General features: G+C 54.9%; 5 protein-coding genes across 5 annotated transcripts; 1 reads left to right on the top strand and 4 right to left on the bottom strand.

The window, feature by feature from the left end:
• Positions 1-197: 197 nt before the first annotated feature.
• On the bottom strand, positions 198-2,523 carry J4E86_003041 (uncharacterized protein; the record flags this gene model as incomplete). The annotated part of the gene is made up of 2 exons (XM_051443597.1): positions 198-1,961; positions 2,008-2,523. 2 exons carry the CDS (start codon positions 2,521-2,523, stop codon positions 198-200), a joined length of 2,280 nt encoding a protein of 759 aa, XP_051305092.1.
• A 2,601-nt stretch (positions 2,524-5,124) lies between these two features.
• J4E86_003040 (uncharacterized protein) lies at positions 5,125-10,431 on the bottom strand (the record flags this gene model as incomplete). Its single annotated transcript, XM_051443596.1, has 1 exon — positions 5,125-10,431. The coding sequence occupies one exon, from the start codon at positions 10,429-10,431 to the stop codon at positions 5,125-5,127; it is 5,307 nt and encodes a 1,768-aa protein (XP_051305091.1).
• A 3,035-nt stretch (positions 10,432-13,466) lies between these two features.
• J4E86_003039 (uncharacterized protein) lies at positions 13,467-15,356 on the top strand (the record flags this gene model as incomplete). Its single annotated transcript, XM_051443595.1, has 3 exons — positions 13,467-13,520; positions 13,578-13,713; positions 13,819-15,356. The coding sequence occupies 3 exons, from the start codon at positions 13,467-13,469 to the stop codon at positions 15,354-15,356; spliced, it is 1,728 nt and encodes a 575-aa protein (XP_051305090.1).
• A 213-nt stretch (positions 15,357-15,569) lies between these two features.
• J4E86_003038 (uncharacterized protein) lies at positions 15,570-15,978 on the bottom strand (the record flags this gene model as incomplete). Its single annotated transcript, XM_051443594.1, has 2 exons — positions 15,570-15,577; positions 15,657-15,978. The coding sequence occupies 2 exons, from the start codon at positions 15,976-15,978 to the stop codon at positions 15,570-15,572; spliced, it is 330 nt and encodes a 109-aa protein (XP_051305089.1).
• Positions 15,979-16,321: 343 nt separating this feature from the next.
• J4E86_003037 (uncharacterized protein) lies at positions 16,322-17,017 on the bottom strand (the record flags this gene model as incomplete). Its single annotated transcript, XM_051443593.1, has 1 exon — positions 16,322-17,017. The coding sequence occupies one exon, from the start codon at positions 17,015-17,017 to the stop codon at positions 16,322-16,324; it is 696 nt and encodes a 231-aa protein (XP_051305088.1).
• Positions 17,018-18,319: the final 1,302 nt, after the last annotated feature.

Raw genomic sequence — 18,319 nt, 5'->3', positions numbered from 1 at the left:
GGAGACATCAAGGAGAAGATGACGTTAGGAAAAACTATACGAGAACCACTGCTGGATATCAATTGACATTTTGTAAGGAAAAAAAAGCTCTCATGTCCAATGTACATCGAAAGGTATTATGTAAAGGTTCCTTCATACGCAAGCATACACATGCTTCTCTCCACCACATTGTTCTTCTATAACCGAAATCTACCACCTTACATCTCCGAGTACAAGAAGTTACCTTGCTCGTCAACGTACTCAATGGTCTGCTTGGTGATGCAGTAACCCTCCTCCTCCCAGGGCATGGATGGGTAAGGGAAGACACCGTTGCTGGGGCTCTGGGGCTTAGAGCCATCGCTGCTGGGCTCGAGGTACTCTGGGCCATCGGGCAGAGGAATGTCGATAGCAGTGGGAATGTACTTGAAGGGCTTTCCAGCGGGGAGGTGGGCAGTGACGCTCTCAAGAACCTCGTAAGGAGCGCTCAAGTCGGGAAGCTCGTCGTCAGAGGCAGCGGGCTTGGCCTTGTTGCACTTGACGCTGATGTGGAAGTCGGGGATGGTGTCAGCGTCGATCTCGCCCTTGACACCAACAACCTTGTAGTAGAGGTTCTCCTTGAGGTAGGGCTCAACGTGTTCAGGACGGAGCGACTCAAGCTCGCCAGCGGCTTCCTTACCCTGGAGGCAGGTGGTCAAGGGAAGAGCACCCTCAGTCATGAGAGCCTGGGAAGCGTTGGCACCACCTTGCATCATAGCACCAAGGATACCATAGGAACCGACGTAGTTGGGGTCCTGGGTGTAGTCGGTGGATGGATCGTAGGCGGCATCGGTCTCGTTGCTGGGAGCCTCGGTGCTGGGAGCGGAGCCACCACCAATGGTGATGGAAAGAAGAGGAGTGGTAATGTTGAGGAGCGGGTAGGTTGACTCGGTCGCGGGCGCAGTGGAGTTCTTGGTGGAGGTGGAGTTGCTGCTAGGCTTTCCAACGAAGCAGTGAACAGTGTAGGATCCCTCAAGCGCGTACTTGTTGGCAATGACGGAAAGAACAGTGTGGTAGTCACCCTCCTTGATGGGACGTCCAAGGTACTGGCCAGTTGCGGATTCGTCACCGTCACGCTTGGTTAGAGTCCTCTGGCCGGCACCGTAAAGCTGAGTAACAGCGCGAGCAACCTGCTGGTAAGAACGGTCGCTAGTCTCAGGGTAGTAGTATCCGAGAGTGCGGGTCTCCTTAACATCGACCGAGGTGAAGTAGTTGCCAGCGGTGTCCTTGGTGAAGGGCTTGAGAGGAGAATACTGGTTCTTGGGCTCACCCTGGTTCCACTGAGCCATAGGGCGGGGGATGTTACCGTTGGAGATGTAGGTGTTGGGGGTGATGAGCTGGTACATGGCGAGGAGACGGTCAACGTTGGTGTGGTGAAGCCAGAAGAGGGGGTCGAAAGCCGAGACATCGAGGTAGTACATGTGGCCACCAGACTCACCACCAGCAGTGTTGTGGATGGCATCGTGGACGGACTCGAAGCTGTCAACGCCACCGCCGCTTAGGTCAGTGCGGACACCAATGGCAGAAGTGCTGGCAGCGCCCCAGTTAGCCTTGCTGGAGAACAGGGCAAAGACACGGTCACGGAGAGAGACGCGGATGGAGTTGAAGCGGGCGTTCATCTCGTTGTTGTTGCTGCGGGTAGGGTTGGCGACCGGGCGACGGAGAGTCTCAGGGAAGCTGTTCCATGGGCCTCCACCCATCTCAGAGGGAAGCGAGCTGCCGAAGCTGTACTTGTACAGCGGGTTGGGGATAGTGACGGTTCCCTGGGGCTTGGTAACAGTAACGGTCGAGTCGCGCATCTGAGTGGGGACAGTTGGGCCGCCGTTGGGGTCCATAGCCCAGTCCCAGTATGGCATACGGAGAGTGGACGCAGCGTTCCTCCATCGCTGCTGCTGGTTGGAGGGGAACTGAGCGATCACCTCCATGACGCTCTGGTACCATGCTTGCTGCGAACTGTTAACGTACGATCAAATGAGTTATCAAGATACACACCTCGTAAATGGCAAGGTAAGGCCTGTGCCAGGAACCGAAGAGCGAACCTCCGTGAGGGCAGAAACCTTGCTGGTTGAGGAGAGGTGCGGGGAAGTTGTTCCAGGTCTGGAAAGGACGACCGTGGACACCAGAGACCTGGTAGTACGAGAGCATGTCGTCCTTGTCCTTGCCCATGAACCTCTCCATACCGAGGAGGTACAGATTCCACTGGTCGGCGTTGCGCGCCAAGGTACGGATCTCAAGACGGGGAGCAGAAGTCCTGCCGCCGTTGCACTGGCCGTTGGAGGCAGTGCCAGAGCTGCAGACACCGGTGATGGCGATGGGGCCGCTCGACTGGCGCTTGGTGAGCTCACCCTCGATCTCGTTGATGTGGGCCGCAATGGAAGCGTCGCTGGCGGCGCGAGCAGGGTGTGCGTGGTGGTGGGAGCCATGCTGGAAAGCAACGGTGAACTGAAGAAGCGACAACAGACCGAAGACCATGGTCATCATGCTGGCGGGCTTGCTGAAGTTGGCCATGGTGAAGAAGGTAAGTGGGTGCTTTTTGTGTTTGGTTGAAGGACCGGGACGGCCAAGAGTCGAAAGTGAAGGTGACTCGAGAACCTAAAGAAGGAAGGACTATTAAAACCGATGCTAAAGAGCGTAACGACCTTTGGAGCAAGCCTGAAGGTCTGGAAAGAAAACGGGTGCGGTAGAGACCTCGACGTCAAAGAACGAGGAATCAGAGTTGCGGCGTAAACGGAGCAGGGGCGGGTCAGCAGCAGGGTCATATATCGAGGCATGCTATTCCCAGTCCATGCTCAACTCGGCCTACGGCGGTGCGGTTGGTCGCCATTTTGGACACGAGGCGGTTGAGCCTGGACCGGGGGTGTAGTCGTATTCGTGGCGGCATCGGTAGTGACGGGCGACGATTGGTCCCCTGGTGGTCCCGAAACGTCTAAAGACGAGTGATCCGCGCCGCCTTCCCCTGACTTGGCTCGATGCGGGCAAGACGTCGCACGCCGGGGCCGTTGCAGGCTGGTGATTTGGGAGCCCACTGCCGCCGGCGTGCGCCTCGCTGCCTGCCCACGCTGTCGTCGCGACGTGATGTATCGCTACCGTGGGAGATGGCACGACGGACTGCGCTCCCTATCATCGTGCGACCTGTCCGCCTGAACGTGGGCCCGAGCAACGAGTCGTTCATCTATGGCAAAAGGAAAAAGACGCACATCGGCTGCAAACCCTCCATGCGGGCCCAGCACCGCCACGCAGACGCCTCAGGCACGCTCCGGCTGCAGAACCATTCGCGGTCCACAAGAGGACCGGTACTTTCGCCTTCTGCATCCACTTCTCGCATCTTTTGATTGCGGCGTGTCCTGCGCACGCTGCTTACCGTTACGCCCACGACCCCATGCAAGCTCACGCACCAGGACGGTGTAGCAGAACTCACCACGGCCTTATCAATGCACATCCTCATCTTGCAGCACTGCTCCCCGTCCGCATGGGGATGGCCTCTACTATGCACGTTATGCGCTCCTCAGGCATGTTGCTGACTGCCTTCCTCGGCAGCTCGCTTGTTGGCCGATCTTATGCAGGAACACGCCAGGCCCTGTTTCACCAGTCATGGATCACCGTCCACATGTCAAGGCCGTCCACATCGTTGTTTCAACCCTCCTATTTTCCGCATATTGCAGTGCTTGAATCGGATCAAGCTTTTGCTCTGTGGAGATGTTTTATCGATATCGCCGCTCAACAAGTGCTTTTGCCGTGGAGTGACGTCCGCGAACCCAGACGGCGGATCTTCCAAAATCTAGAAGTATCGTTAGCTGGCGTCGTTGTTCGGTTCGGTCGGTGCGCTGCATGCCCAGCACCTGCGGCGGCGCGGCAATAACGCCTGTGTTCAGACCCACGGCACTCCGAGTAAGATGCGAGGATGGGTCCTCTCCACAGGCGAGTGTCAGATCCGCCACGAGGGTCGCCGAGAGTAAGCGGCTGACGGTAACGCGCAACACAGTCCACTTTGTCTTTATGACATCGTTTCCCTTGTTCAGTTCACAAAATCGCCTTCTATTTTCAGTTCCCGTCCGTATACTCGCACACTAAGAGACAATTGCCGCCTTCGATTGATTACAGTACTTTGGCGAAACGTTTCACTCGCCTTGGACTGATACCTCACATCATCTGACTTTGGGGCTGTCATCTTTCCTCGCCGTATACAAGCATGATGTCCGTATGTTTCCCAATGTCTCGGACCGTGACTTGCGTTGCGAGGGACGAAGCAGAAGGACGGCGCGGCTCGCGTTGCGAAATGGGGCAGTGTCTCGTCAGTGATGAATGCGCAACCAGAGCGAACGGCTCAGCAGTGCAGCAATGTCTCTGACCTTACCAGAAAGCTTGATCAAACTCTCTCCTCACGGTGGTACAACAGCAGAAGAAGAGGCGAAGACCCCAATAAACTATTGAACCGACGAGACACCAGTATGTGCTCGGCTGAAGCTACCCTATTGAGTACCAAGAAAGCGCCGAAAGGACGTACAGCATCTAAGTTTCGGCAGTCGGGACATACCGCCGCCCCAATCCGAAGTAGCTCAGAAGGTTGATCGCCATCATAAGCTGACGAAGAGGATGGGATTCATGTCCGCTGAACACGCAATCGCTGACGGCAGATAGTGGTGAACCCTGTATATACCATCCCACGCTGATCCAGTCGCCTTGTACGCGATCGAAGATGGATAAAGTAGACACATCGTGCCATCTGTCTAGAGCGTGTCATAGATTGAACCGTAGCTGGATAGGTAATGCAGTACGATCAATGCTTCTCTCACTTCGGCTTCCCTACAGTTATTACCCGCAACACCATTATTTTTGTGTACCCAAATATGAACCCTAGTTGACGCTAATAGCCACCAGTTTCCAAGAACCTATTGTAACGGCAAGACACGTCACAAGTATGTTCGAAAAAGAGTACTGAGTACACCAGGTATCGTATTTCAATCCGCGCAGCTCGCTACAAAGACGTCATCATCCTCAGAAAACAAACGAAAAGTGGGTATATAAAACCAATATACACTGTGACCATTCCAATACATTCGTCGTCATCATCGCCCACCTAAATTGAATTTATCGCAAGTATGTCAACAACTACTGAAAAGCTCCCCGGATCTTAGCATAGAGCTCCGTGTCCAGGAAATTGTAATTTGGATCGCTAAAGCAAAATGGCGCTCGTAGCAATGTCTCGGCTGTAGGTCGCTCCATGGGGTCAATGGTGAAGCAGTCGTACATGAAGCTCAGGCCCTCTACGCCAATCACCCTGGAGACGTCTTCGGGGATGGGAGGGGCTTGGTTTAAGCTACCAAGCTTGTAAATGGCACCGATGGCCTCTTCCTTGGACCAAGGACGTTTACCCGCAAACATCTCAAGGACTACGCAACCCAGAGACCAGATGTCTACTTTAGCTGAGTAGCCCTGGCCTTGAGAGCGAATTACTTCGGGCGCCATCCAGAAGACGGAACCTTGCATGCTGTTTGTTACATCGTTGCCATAGATGTTGTCACTCTTCTTGGAGATACCAAAGTCGGAGATCTTGCACGTGCCGTCGAGGTCGAGCAGGATGTTATCGGCTTTAAGATCGCGATGGAGGATGCCTTCGCGGTGGAGATAAGAGAGACCGAGCAGCGTCTGTCTTGTGAGCGAAGAGACGACAGACTCTTCAAACTTCCCGTGCTTGCGGATGCAGGATCCTACACTGCCACCGGAAATATATTCAAGGAAGATGGAAATGCTGTACTCTTTGCGCTCGCATCCGAGGTACTGCACAATGTTGGGGTGGTCGAGATGCTGCATGGTGTCGATTTCCTGATCCAGACTCTTGACGAGTTCCTTGATCTTGTCTTTGTCTGAACCAGCTGCTTTGGCGTTGACTTCGACTTGCTTGACTGCGATAAGCTCTCCGGTAGTGATGTTCATACCGAGATAGACGCGACCGAATGTACCTTTGCCGATGAGCTGTCCCTTCATCCACTTGAATGTTGGCTGTCGCGATGGAACACTTGGCAGATGATCTTGGGGTATCGTCTCCATAACGAGACGTGAGCCGCGCTGAGGTCGCACTTGCTCAGTCCTGGCGTTGAACATCTTCGTCGACTTTCGCCTGACAATGTCACCACCATTGCGTAACGTAGCAACACGCGATGGACCGGCACCAGCATGTGCCTGGCCTGGGAGTGGCCTCTTGTCGAGTGGCTGGTATTGCGACTTCACTACTTCACGAATAGACTTTGTGCGGCCCAAACCAGCGCCTGATTTCCTCATGTTGCGTTGCGCGATACTCTGCAGTCCTGCACCACCACGGGTGAGAGGTTGAGGAGTGGGCTCGGCGGGTATAGGCGGGGGATCGTTGGCTGACTCTGCAGCACCATCCGCTTCCTCTTCCTCAAGCATCGGCTGATCGAGGTTGACGTTCGGGAAGAGCTCGTCAAGGTGTTCCACGAGGGCTTCAGCTGGTGGACGATTTGCCCAGACATCGCTGGCGAATGATTCTCGACGGGAAAACTTGTTCGTATCATTTGGCGAGTCGGTCCACGTTGCAGACGCAGCCGACTCGGGGTGGAAGTCGCTTGGCTGCGAATCGCGATCACCAGCTGCGCTTTGCTCAGATTTTTCCGTGACCTGCGCTAGCGAGTTCTTTGACCGTTGTGTCTTGAGTGTAAGGTTTGGCCGTTGGCTGCGGGAGTTGGTCCGAGTGATGGGAGTGCTCTGGGCAGGTGTGGGTGGACCAGCTCGTCCTGCGAGCGGCGCAGCGAACAAGCCATCGTCAGAATCATCGTCGTCAGAATCCATAGGCTCCAGATTTGGAGACTTCGTGATGAACGACACTCGCGCTTCTTCGAAGTCGTGAGTGGGACCGTACACTGACACCCGTGATGGTTCTCTGCTCAAGGTAGACTCTGGAGCGTGCGCTGTATGGGGACTTCGAGTTGGCGAACGAGACCGCTCGTCTCTCGATCGCGGTGCTGTTGGATCGGGCATTTCAAGGCTGAGGTCTGGCCTCTCGTTGGACGTGTCGTCTCCGAAAGCTTCCTCATAGTCAGGTATTCTGAAAGGTATATTTCCCTTGCTCATTGTGAGCTCGCCGGGGCTGCGAGGTGACCCACCTGGACTATTTCTTCCGGAGCCAGATCTAGCTGCGAATCCATTATCCAGCAATACCTGTTGTGAAGGTCGAATGCTTTCAGGCGAGCCTTCGCTGTTTGCTGGTTGAGGACCCTTTGGTGGCGCCCTGTTCGCTGCTCCTATGCCTGCCCCAAGATTACCAGCGCCGATGATAGCAGCAGCGATGCCTCCCAGCCCGCTTGCAGCCTGAGGAATGGCTTTGCGCTTTTCTGACTGCGACTCTGTTGATCTCCGCTTGTCTTTGCCATCATCACTCTCGGGCCATGAGCCGCGGTTTTTGGCCCTCGACAGCGAATTGGCTTTCAACAGTGTGCTCGTATCGGCTGGCACTGGTGGCGGCTCTCGCAGTGGGACAAGCTGCTTGGGTTTAGCATCGAATGGTTTCTTTACGTCCTCATAGGGAGAAGCGCGGGGTTCATCAAAGTCAACAATACGCTGACTGCGGTAGCTGAGGTTGTCGGCTGAAGTGGGGTTCAGGTCAGGACTGTGTCCATTGGCCCTCTGGAATCGACTCCTCAGATATTCTTCCTGCTTCCGCTTTGTTTCTTTGCGGTGCTCTTCAGCAGCGGCTTCGAGCAGCTTTCTTCGTTCCTCCTCGGCCAAGTCATCACGCGGTTCCCAAGCCGATTCTGCAGGCCTGTCACCTGCATTGTTCGGCATGGGTTCGGCTTTCTCTGCCATCTTGCGAAGAGCTGCACTCTTATCTGCGACTAGCGTGGACTCTCCTGACTTTCCTCCTGGAGAATCTAGTTGAGAGTCGGCGTTCAGCCGAGAGTATGCGTCCTCATCGATAGACCTAGCAGCTGTATGGGGTAGCGACACTCCTAGCCCGGCAGATGGAGGTACGGTTCCCTCTTGCGGTATCTTGACAAAAATCTTGAGCTCGCCGACTCGATTCCCATATTGCGACCGCGCCTTCAACAACTTTGAGTCGGACAGCGGGTGATCGTGGTCTTGTTGCCCAGGATTCGTGAGATGCAACTCTACACCAGATATCTGGCTCAGACCCTGACTCAGCTCCTCACAACACACAGCTCGTAGAGCTGCTGGTGAATCTACGTTGGTGATGTCGATGAGCCGGTAGTTCCAGCCATCTGGTGTGACAAAAGCGTATTTGCGATCTTCTCTTCCGGATGTGCGAGTACGACCTGTTGCTCGATTGTCGGAGTCTGTCTGAGCTGATCGTCTCGAAGGGGGTCGCTCGTTCAAGGAAGTCTCGCTTGAGTTCATGCCAGATTTCCCAAACAGGGACCCGCTTGGATGCGTACGATGACTTGCCGGACTAGTGGGTGAATCCAGGCTCGTGTCATCGGGAGATGGGTGGTTCTCCTTCTTCCGCCCGCCCATGATTTTCTTGAAGAAACCTTTCTCATGATCTTTAGCGCTGGTGGGCGCTTCCAAGTCATATCTAGCTAGTCCAGTACCTGGTCGTGAGCCTTCGTAACCGTTCTTCCGGTTCTCGTTGCGACTATCGGAACGATTATCGAATGATCTGCTTGACGGGGGACCCGAGCCAGTGTTTGCAAAGGTGGAGTTGATGGATTCGGTACTGTTGACGCGGTTATGCGGGGAATAGTACCGCGATCCGTTGTTGCTCAGACCCGCACTGAGCTGACCGCCATTGGTCGCAAGACGGGCTGAAGGGAGCGCTGGGCTTTGCTGCGGACTTGCTTGGCGATAGTTCGATGCACCCAATGAAGATGGCGCAAACTCTGAGGATGCATTCGGGCTATGGCGTACAGGCTTTGGATCTAGGCCTTGCAGAACCTCCCTCGAATAGGGACTGCGTGCAGGTCCTTCTGAGAAATCTGGAGTAGGGCCGAGACCGGGCACAGTGAAATTGCGTTGCTGTGTAGAGATGCGTCTGGGCGGGTTCGTACTACCACCAGGCGAGTGCAAGAGCAGCTGACGGCCCGGACTCTCTTCGCCATTGCCAGCAGTGGTTGGCGTTGATCCAAAGTCCATGCCTCTGGTGCCGATGTACGGTGAATTCTCCACAGTACCCTCTGTCCCGGCGCTCGTCATGCCAGTGTCGGATCGTTGCGGTGCTGCGCGGGGGTTGGCGATATGGCCCGTCTCCACGATGGAGCGCACAAGTCTGCGCAGCTTGCGACCCTCGTCTCGCTCTCTGTTCTGATCCCATCCGGTCCCGCTTGCGGTGCATTGCTTGGCCAATTGGGGAAAGATGACCTGGTGCATCATGGCTACATTGCCTTTGCTGCCATGGCCGCGGCCAATGTCCAGAAACTTTGAGCCTTCCAGACCCAGTGTCCTGAACGTCTCTTGCCAGTCTCGTGAGAAATTGTTGCTCGCTAGCCAGTGTTGGACGCGTTCGGCTGGCCAGTGCATCGAAGAGTCATGTGGGGATATGGGGGTCGTGCCATTGCTTTCGGACCGGTGATAGACGCTGCCGTGATTCTGGACCATGGGGTTCTGCAGCGTGGCGGTTGGCGGTCCAGACGAGTCGTAGACCTGGGCTCTCTCGGTCGGTATGTTGAGGTGGTTGCGACTGCTGGGCGTCGGGGGCGCGTTGAAGCCGTTGTTGGAGCCATATTGCACGCTCTGGACGCTCTCGAGGAGGCTGCTGGAGAAGCCCTGGGCGGACGTGTCGGCGTTGGCGGAGTAGTTGTCGTCGCGGTAGTATGGCTCGGGGTAGCCTCTCGAGGTGTGCAGCGGAGGGATGCCGACACCAGGTCCGAATGACTCGCCGCCGGGGATGTACGTGGCTGACGTCAGTGGAGGTTCGCGCTCGTGCTGGATCTGCTGCGGCGGGGGCCCTGGCGGAGGGGGGATGCTGTGAGGGTAGCTGCGATACTGGCTCGGGTCGTAGCCTTGCTGCTGGTACTGGGGCCGCGGGGGACCCCAATTGTTGGCATGGGGAGGCGGCGGGATGGAGATGCCGCCCAGGTTGCCGTAGCCCGTAGGCCGTGGAGGCGGCGGGGGGAGGGCGATGTGGCCGGCGGGCGTGCTCGAGGGCTGGGGCGGCGGAGGGGGGATGTATTGATGCATCGCTGGACCCTGGACGGTATGCGCCCGTCCGCGTGGGCTCGAGGCAGGCGCGCTGGGTCCGCCGGGGGAGAAGGAGGGATATGGCGAGCCGAGGTTGCTCAGGCCCAGCGGCTGCAGCGACGACGAGGGCGACGAGGTGACGCTGGGGATCTCGGGCAGCGGGAGGCTGGTGGGCGGGTTGCGATTCGGGCGCGGTGCGCGACGGGCAGAGCGGTCGGAGGGCGTCGATATGTTGGACGCGGAGCGCTGGCGGGACTCGTGGGTCATGTCCTCGTATCAAATCAGCAGAGCGGCCGTCCCATCACGACATGACGCTGCCGCGGAAACGTCGTCCAGAGGCTCCTTGGGCTCCTTTGACGGAACCTGTGGGTCCCAGAGCCTAGCGGACAGTGCAATACGAGCTACGAATCGCGGAGCCGTTGGCACGAACGGGGGGTGAACGCTGGAGCAGTGAATCGAGGGCAGAAACGCGGCGCCTGCGCTTGCGTCGACGTGGGCGCTTCGAGGATGGCGGATGCGCTTGGCCGGCGTCGCAACAAAGATGGGCACTCCAGCGCCGGCAGATGCAGGTCCTGGCGGGAGATTGCAGCGTCAGAAGACACGGCGGCACGACAACAGCGGCGACGAGGGGCACGCAGCGACTGAGCGACCGAACGCGCCGCCGTCGACAGCTGCCTGAGGGCTGGCCGTCGTGAGAGGCACGGGCCACCAGTGAAGCTTGCAAGGTGATTTGTTGGAGGCGCCCAGCACTCTGACGCTGTCAGCCGTTGCGCGCTCTCGACCCGCCTTCCACGCTGCAGTAACTTTCAATGCGCATGGATCATTACGTAGCGTTCCGGAGAGACACCGTCGACCGTGTTTCATGTCACACGAGCACGTGGCGGTGCACTCGTGACAGCCACACCAACAGAGCGAACCACGGCTACCGCATCGCAGTACCCAGGTGAGCACCAGCCGAGGCCGGGGCTGCGGTGCGGTGCGTCAGGGCTGAAGCTATCGTCTACCGTTAGTCAGGAACTGAGCGGAACATGCCATCCATCGGCGCATCCGTACGACCATCCACGTAGCCATTCCAATACCCAGGTAGCCACCTTTCCTCGTATCAACAATTTCAGACTCAGCTCCTTCTGCGATCTCCGCCAAACTTACCCGTCGAGTACACCGCTTCAACGGTGTAGACATATTTCTCTGGTCTCCATGTGTCCTTCTACTAATCCGTGGTGGGGCAGCGGCTTCCTAGGTAGCAAGCAGGGTCACCACATAGAAGAAGAAAATTGAACAGGTCTGTAGACTACATTAGAACAAAAACTTGCAAAGTAGGCGACCTAAAATCAACGTAGGCTCTAGGCTGTTTAGTTTTTTCCTAGGTTGGCGTGGGGTCAGCCTCCTAACGTAGGCCGTAAAGCGCGACATGTACACCCACCAGGAACACCATCATCAAGAGCAGGAACTATTCTCCTGAAAATCTCCAATTCTTGACGTGGGTCAAGATGGCAATTTGCCAGCGTCTAAACTCTGTCATAGGGGTGCCTCGAGCGGGGCATGTTCTTCATTCTCGGCGTCGTGAAGCTTGCCATCCCCTCGCAGGCACCTTCAGAAGCTGGGGGTCGGCGTCCGAGGAGCCCGCACACCATCGCAGCATTTCAAGCACTAGAGCCTCCCCGCGCATCCATGTTCTGGGCCTGGGAAGTGTAGGCACTTTCACAGCTCACACGCTTGCCGAGATACCCACAAGGCCAGTAGTAAACCTGCTGCTACATCGTCCTTCTCTCATGAACGAGTACCTAAGAAACGGGAAGATTCTTCTACTGCAGACGTGCGAGGGCCAACAGATTGCCCGAACGGGTTATGACGTGGAAGTATTGCACGGAAAAGAATGGCACCCGGTGCAAGAGCTGTGCATAGCTGGGAATGCTGAGGTACTACAGCTACCAGGACCCCCAACTGACGAAACTATCAACGATCTTGTCGTATGCGTCAAGTCTACGCAGACTGTGGCAGCCCTCCAACCTCTTCTACCCCGACTCTCGCGCACATCAAATATCACATTCCTGCAGAACGGGGCAGGCATGATAGAAGACGCAAATATGTTCTTGTGGCCTGATCCACAGACGCGACCAAATTACATTACGGGTGTGATCTCGCATGGTATCACTCTGAACGGACCTTTTGATGTCACCCATACAGGACCTGCAGCAACATCGGTAGGGCCCGTCCCGCGAGAAGACGGCGATATATCACAGATACCCTCACCTCTCTTGGAAATTCTTCCTCGCGCACCTCGTCTGAACTGCCAGGCTTACCCATGGCCCACCATACTCCAGATACAACTAGAAAAGCTTGCCTGTAACGCTCTCAGCAACCCTATCTGCGCGCTCGAAGATGCCGTAACAGCATACATTCTAAGCATCCCAGAAACCAACATGAGGCTCATGCAAGAGATCTCGTCTGTCATTCTCGCTTTGCCTGAACTACAGGGCGTAGAGGGAGTAAAGGAAAGGTTTTCAGCGAAAGCCTTGCATGCTACTGTTATGGATATAATCGAGAAGAACAGAGCGACGACCGTTAGCATGGTATGGGATATGAGGCATAGAAGAGAGACGGAAATCAGATACATCAATGGATACTGGGCAAGGCGAGGACGAGAAGTGGGTGTGAGAACGCCGCTAAACGACGAGTTGGTAGAGAGGGTACAGGCGATGACGAAAGACAGACTGCAAGAGACAAAGTCGTGATATGAACATTCGATTGCATGCTTAGAAAAGCTTTGATATTGACCAGTTTTCGCGTTTGCTGCCACGCAGGTGATGATGCATAGTTACTAAGAACATGTTGGCAGAGTGGTTCCGCTACCATGGAATTCCCACGAAGCTAAGGATGCGCCCCACTTCCAGATGTCTCGACTTCTTCACCCATATCTATCGCGTGTTTGATGCGAGACAGGTCCATTGTGGATTGGTGTTGTTGCGAAGAATTTCGTCGTCAAGGAGACTTCGAGCTGCGAGTGCACGCATCCGGTAGCAATACTATGCCGCAGACTTGGTAGCTCACGCCACCTGGGCTGACAAACGGCGTGGTATGCTGCGCGTCGCGTTACTATGGTGCAGCATCCCACATGCACCCGATGCACTCGCACGAGACAGGCCCAACAATGGCGCTGGCCGGTAAAGACCGGACATGACCTCATTGCTGTAAACTTCGCGGACCCTTAAAGGTAGCTGCGCCCAACAGCCTGCCACCACCCCATCAAACGAACTACTTTCTTAGCATCCAAAGCTTCATCTCTCTGACAGCTTGGCAACATGGCGCAAGATCTACGATCGCAGGATATCAAAAACCCAATTGACGTCGCAGAGGTAAGTCATGGGCTGTACACGCGTGTGAAAGCGCGCTAGCTGCTGACACGATCCCAGTACCTCTTCCGAAGACTACAACAGGTCGGCGTTGAGTCCGTCCATGGCGTTCCAGGAGACTACAACCTCGTCGCACTCGACTACATCCCCAAAGTCGGCCTGAAATGGGTCGGCAACTGCAATGAGCTGAATGCTGGTACGTGGAGCTTGTTCTTGCGTTCGGGCTATCAGCGGCTCGCTTGCGGGAGCGACCGAAGTCGATCCGTCTGTCTCATGCGATAGGTGCTGACGATCATTACAGGTTACGCCGCAGACGGCTACGCAAGAGTCAAGGGCATTTCTGCATTGGTAACGACCTTCGGCGTGGGTGAATTGTCCGCTGTCAATGCCATCGCCGGAGCCTACTCGGAATACGTCCCAATCGTCCACATCGTCGGCTACCCATCGACTGTGTCTCAGAGAAACGGAGCGCTGTTGCACCACACTCTTGGAAATGGCGACTTTACGGTCTTCTCGCGCATGTCCAAGGAGATCTCGTGTGCTGTCTCGATGCTCAACAGCCAGCACGAAGCGGCCATGCTGATCGACAACGCCATTCGGGAATGCTACCTGAAGTCGAGGCCCGTCTACATCTCCTTGCCTAGCGACATGGTAACGAAGAAGGTCGACGGCGATCGCCTCAATACTCCGCTTGATCTGGAATACCCGCAAAACGACCAAGAAGCCGAAGACTACGTCGTTGACGTGGTACTGAAGTATCTGCACGCGGCAAAGAACCCCGTCATTCTTGTAGATGCATGCGCTATCCGCCACCGAGCACTGAAGGAGACTCACGAGCTCATCAAGAAATCTGGAATACCCACTTTCGTCGCCCCAATGGGAAAGGGTGCGGTAGACGAGACTCTGCCGAACTACGGTGGTGTTTACGCCGGAGACGGTTCAAACGCTGGTGTGCGTGAACGCGTCGAGTCGTCCGACCTCGTGCTCAGCATTGGTGCTATCAAATCCGATTTCAACACTGCAGGCTTCACCATCCGCATGTCACAGCTCACGACTATCGACCTACACAGCTACGGATGCAAAGTACGATACTCGGAATACCCTGGTGTTAGAATGAACGGCGTGCTTTCCAAAGTCACAGCCAAGCTGGGAAAGCTGAACATCGAATCTGGACCCAACCCGAACAACAACATCCCAGACAAGGAGACTTCATCGACAGAACCAACCATCAAACACGCCTGGTTCTGGCCAAAGCTCGGTCAGTGGTTAAAGAAGGATGACGTCCTCATTACCGAGACCGGTACATCCAACTTTGGCATCTGGGAAACCCGCTTCCCGGCTGGCGTCAACGCCATCTCACAAGTTCTCTGGGGTTCCATCGGCTACGCAACCGGTTCCTGCCAAGGCGCTGCCCTCGCCGCGAAGGAGTCAAACATCAAGCGCACTATATTATTCACAGGTGACGGTTCCTTCCAACTCACCGCTCAAGAAGTCTCCACTATGATCCGCAACAAGCTGGCTCCCATCATCTTCGTCATCTGCAACAAGGGCTACACGATCGAACGACTCATCCACGGATGGAAAGATTCCTACAATGACGTCCAGGAATGGAAGTACAAGGACATTCCCCGCGTTTTCGGCGCTGAAGAAGGCAGTGTACTCACATACAGAGTGGAGACGAAGGAGGAGGTTGAGAAGCTGTTCCAAGATGAAGAGTTTAGCAGTGGCGAGACGCAGAAGATGCGGTTTGTTGAGTTGGTCATGCCGTGGGACGATGCCCCGGCGGCTTTGAAGGCAGTTGCTGCTGCGGCGGCTAAGACAAATGCTAGTGCGGAGTAGACAATGGATCGAAGGAACGACAGGTAATTGATGATATATTAGCAAGGCGGAGTTAATAGGGTATGGTATTACGTAGGATTCTCTTCTCTTCACACGAATGATGACAATACGACTCTCCTCAAATAAGTCTGGAGTTCACTGATATTTCATGTTCTATTCGAGAACCTCAATTTTCATCTATCCCCGGATCAGATAGTAGCTATCACGCCTTGGCTACCAATCTGTTAGTCTATTATGTCCAGAGATGGCAAGATTTTAGTGAGGTGGCTTCTTACCAAGCCGGAAGTTGTCTTCATCCACTTTCCTCTTCTCCACCCTCGGCCTTCGCCTTACCCTCCTCTTCTTCCATCTCTTCCTCTTCCTTCTTGCTTTCATCTTCCTCTTCCAATTTGGTATCCGGTTTCGCCGAACTCGCTCCGCTGCTCAAGTACGCGCGGCAAACGCTCTCAAGGTAGCGCGCCATTTCTGGATCAGCGGCGGCCATTTCGCGCATCTTGCGCTCTTGCTCATTGAGCTGTCGAAACATGCCTGGGGGCAGCTTCTTCGCCTTCTCGAACAGCGCTTCAACTTCCGCCTCTTCGGCTTGTGACAGTGGCGCGGGGGTTTCGTTTGCGGGAACCATCGTGGAAAGTATGTAATGGGAGAAGTAATTGAAGGCAGATGATGGGAGGAGTGTTTGGAGCAGAGTGTGTGGGACGTGGTGCTGAAAAGAATTTGAGATGAGCGTTTGTTATGTGTTAACGCTAGTCCATCATCACTCGCGGTGAGCAGGCGCTCCGTACCACAACGCCTCACCGTAAGTCTATCGGAGTCTTGGGTCTGGCGCACGGCGTTACTTGTTTGTATCTGCGATTGCGCGTATCTCGGTATTGGGTTTACAATCTTCATTTGCGTTGACTCCGCCATCAGCCTCAAACCGATGGTAACCAGTCTCAAAGACAACTTGTCAAGTCATCTACCCTCCTTCAAACCTCCATTTGCCTTGATACCCACAGCAACCCTCTCTCGACCTGTCCAACAAACCATGGATCCTCGTACGCCTCATCGAAATGACCCAAAGACGTAAAGAATACCCTTCCACCCTCGAACTCTTGACACCATACCAACGGATGGTCATCTCCGTGTTTACCTCCGTGGAATGTCTTCGGATCACCTCTGAGCAAGATCTGGAGGTTCTTGTTTTCTCTTGGATGAGTGTGAAAGTTATACCATTCGTCCTTCCAGCCCTCACGCCCACCACAGCAGTTCATGATCTGGTGTTTCAGGCCAGACTCTTCAGGAACGATGGTACCGGGCTCAGGATCGGGATGCGTGTCGAAACTTGCTCCGACCAAGTTCGTGTAGTATTCGTTCCCTTGCATAGCTGCAGCTGCGCCGTGGATAGCTACGATACCGCCGCCATTCTTCACCCAGGCCCTCAAAGCTTCTAGTTCGGATGGGGTGAAGATGTCGTCGCCGATGTTTTGCAGGAGGACGATGACTTGATATTGCGCGAGATAAGACGAGGTAAACAACGAGGCGTCTTCACTAGCTGTGACTTTAAAGAGGTTCGTATCGCTGGCTAACTTGTGGAACATGCGGATTCCAGCTGGGATAGAGTCATGACGGTAGCCTGTGGTCTTGCTGAAAACGAGGACGTTGAATGCTGTGGTTTTGGCCATGTTTGCGCACTGTCTGGGCGGTTGTCTACGAGGCTTCGACGTTTCTGCATGACCTGGGAAGTTATACTGTTGTATAGCACTACCGAGGCTGCGAGGGTATGTAGTTCATGGAACATCGACTGGATTAGGCTGATTTACCATCTACCGGCGGCACATGACGTCATGCATATCAGCGCGGATTGGAGATTACAATGAGTAGCTAAATCCAGCTGGCTGCCCAGGTGGCGAAGCCCCTACGTGCCGTGTCGGGATAAAATACGGAGCAGGATCCAAAATCCTGCATGAATTTGGCGGCCATGTTCACTCATTCTCTCAATGATCTGTAGAATGTAGCACAAAGAGCATGTAGTTATGACCTTGTTGGTGAATGCACCCCAGCTGGCGACGTTGTTGGAAGACGCGACATGGTGCTAGCGCACTCACCCTTGTCAACGCGCCATCCCGATTCCGCTTCCCCCACTTTTCCATCACATAGACTCTTCGGTATCACCACCGTTGTCACCAGTTTTGTCTGCCACTCCTCGCAGGACTCGCAGGCAATATATCCCAAACACCGGTAGCTACCCTGCATGTCACTTGGACTATAGCCTTAGAGGAAAGCGGTGGGTTCATCTGAGCAGACAAACACCGCATCCCAGTATCGAAACCTGGACTACTCACATTCCAGCATCTTTCACATCAGCCTGAGTCACACACTTTCACAAGAAGCCGATTTCTAGACATTTTCTGGATCATGAACACTGGAGCAACAGGACCAACCCCACCCGGCGATGTCGTCCCATATCCCCCTCCACCCGAAGCATGCGAGGGCCAAGCACCTTCAATACTCGAACTACCGCCCGGGGATTATTACATCCGAGAATTTCTGAGCCTATTAGAACCCACACATGCTCTGCGAAAACATGGCTACAACTTTGCACAGTTGACAGATGAGGAGATTCATCTGAAACGAAGATGCAGCAAATGCAATCAAAGTTAGTACAAGCTCAGTGCCTGGACTGTGCACATCGATTTTAAGAGTATTGCTAAACTCCTGGTAGCTATCCAACAGCTTAGCAAGGGTCTCCAACAGGCCATAACGCGCCGTAGCCAACAGCTTCTCTCACATCCACCTGACACGCCCTTCAAGACATTGCCAAGTATGATCGTACCATACGAGAACGGTAGCTCTGGAATTCAGTATTGCACAATAGAGTGTCTCCACCACTCAGCGCCAGTCGACCGCGCGACAAAGGTGAGGGCAGGCTGACTCGACGTTGCCTAACCCAACTAATCTTGTTAGTGCTGGTTGTGTTGCGGAAA

This window comes from Alternaria arbusti (assembly GCF_024043155.1).
Source record: "Alternaria arbusti strain BMP 1465 chromosome Unknown scaffold_3, whole genome shotgun sequence".
In the NCBI taxonomy this organism is placed as follows: Eukaryota; Fungi; Ascomycota; class Dothideomycetes; order Pleosporales; family Pleosporaceae; genus Alternaria; species Alternaria arbusti.
Note: the sequence above shows the minus strand (reverse complement) of the source record. Positions and strands in the feature narration are given on the sequence as shown.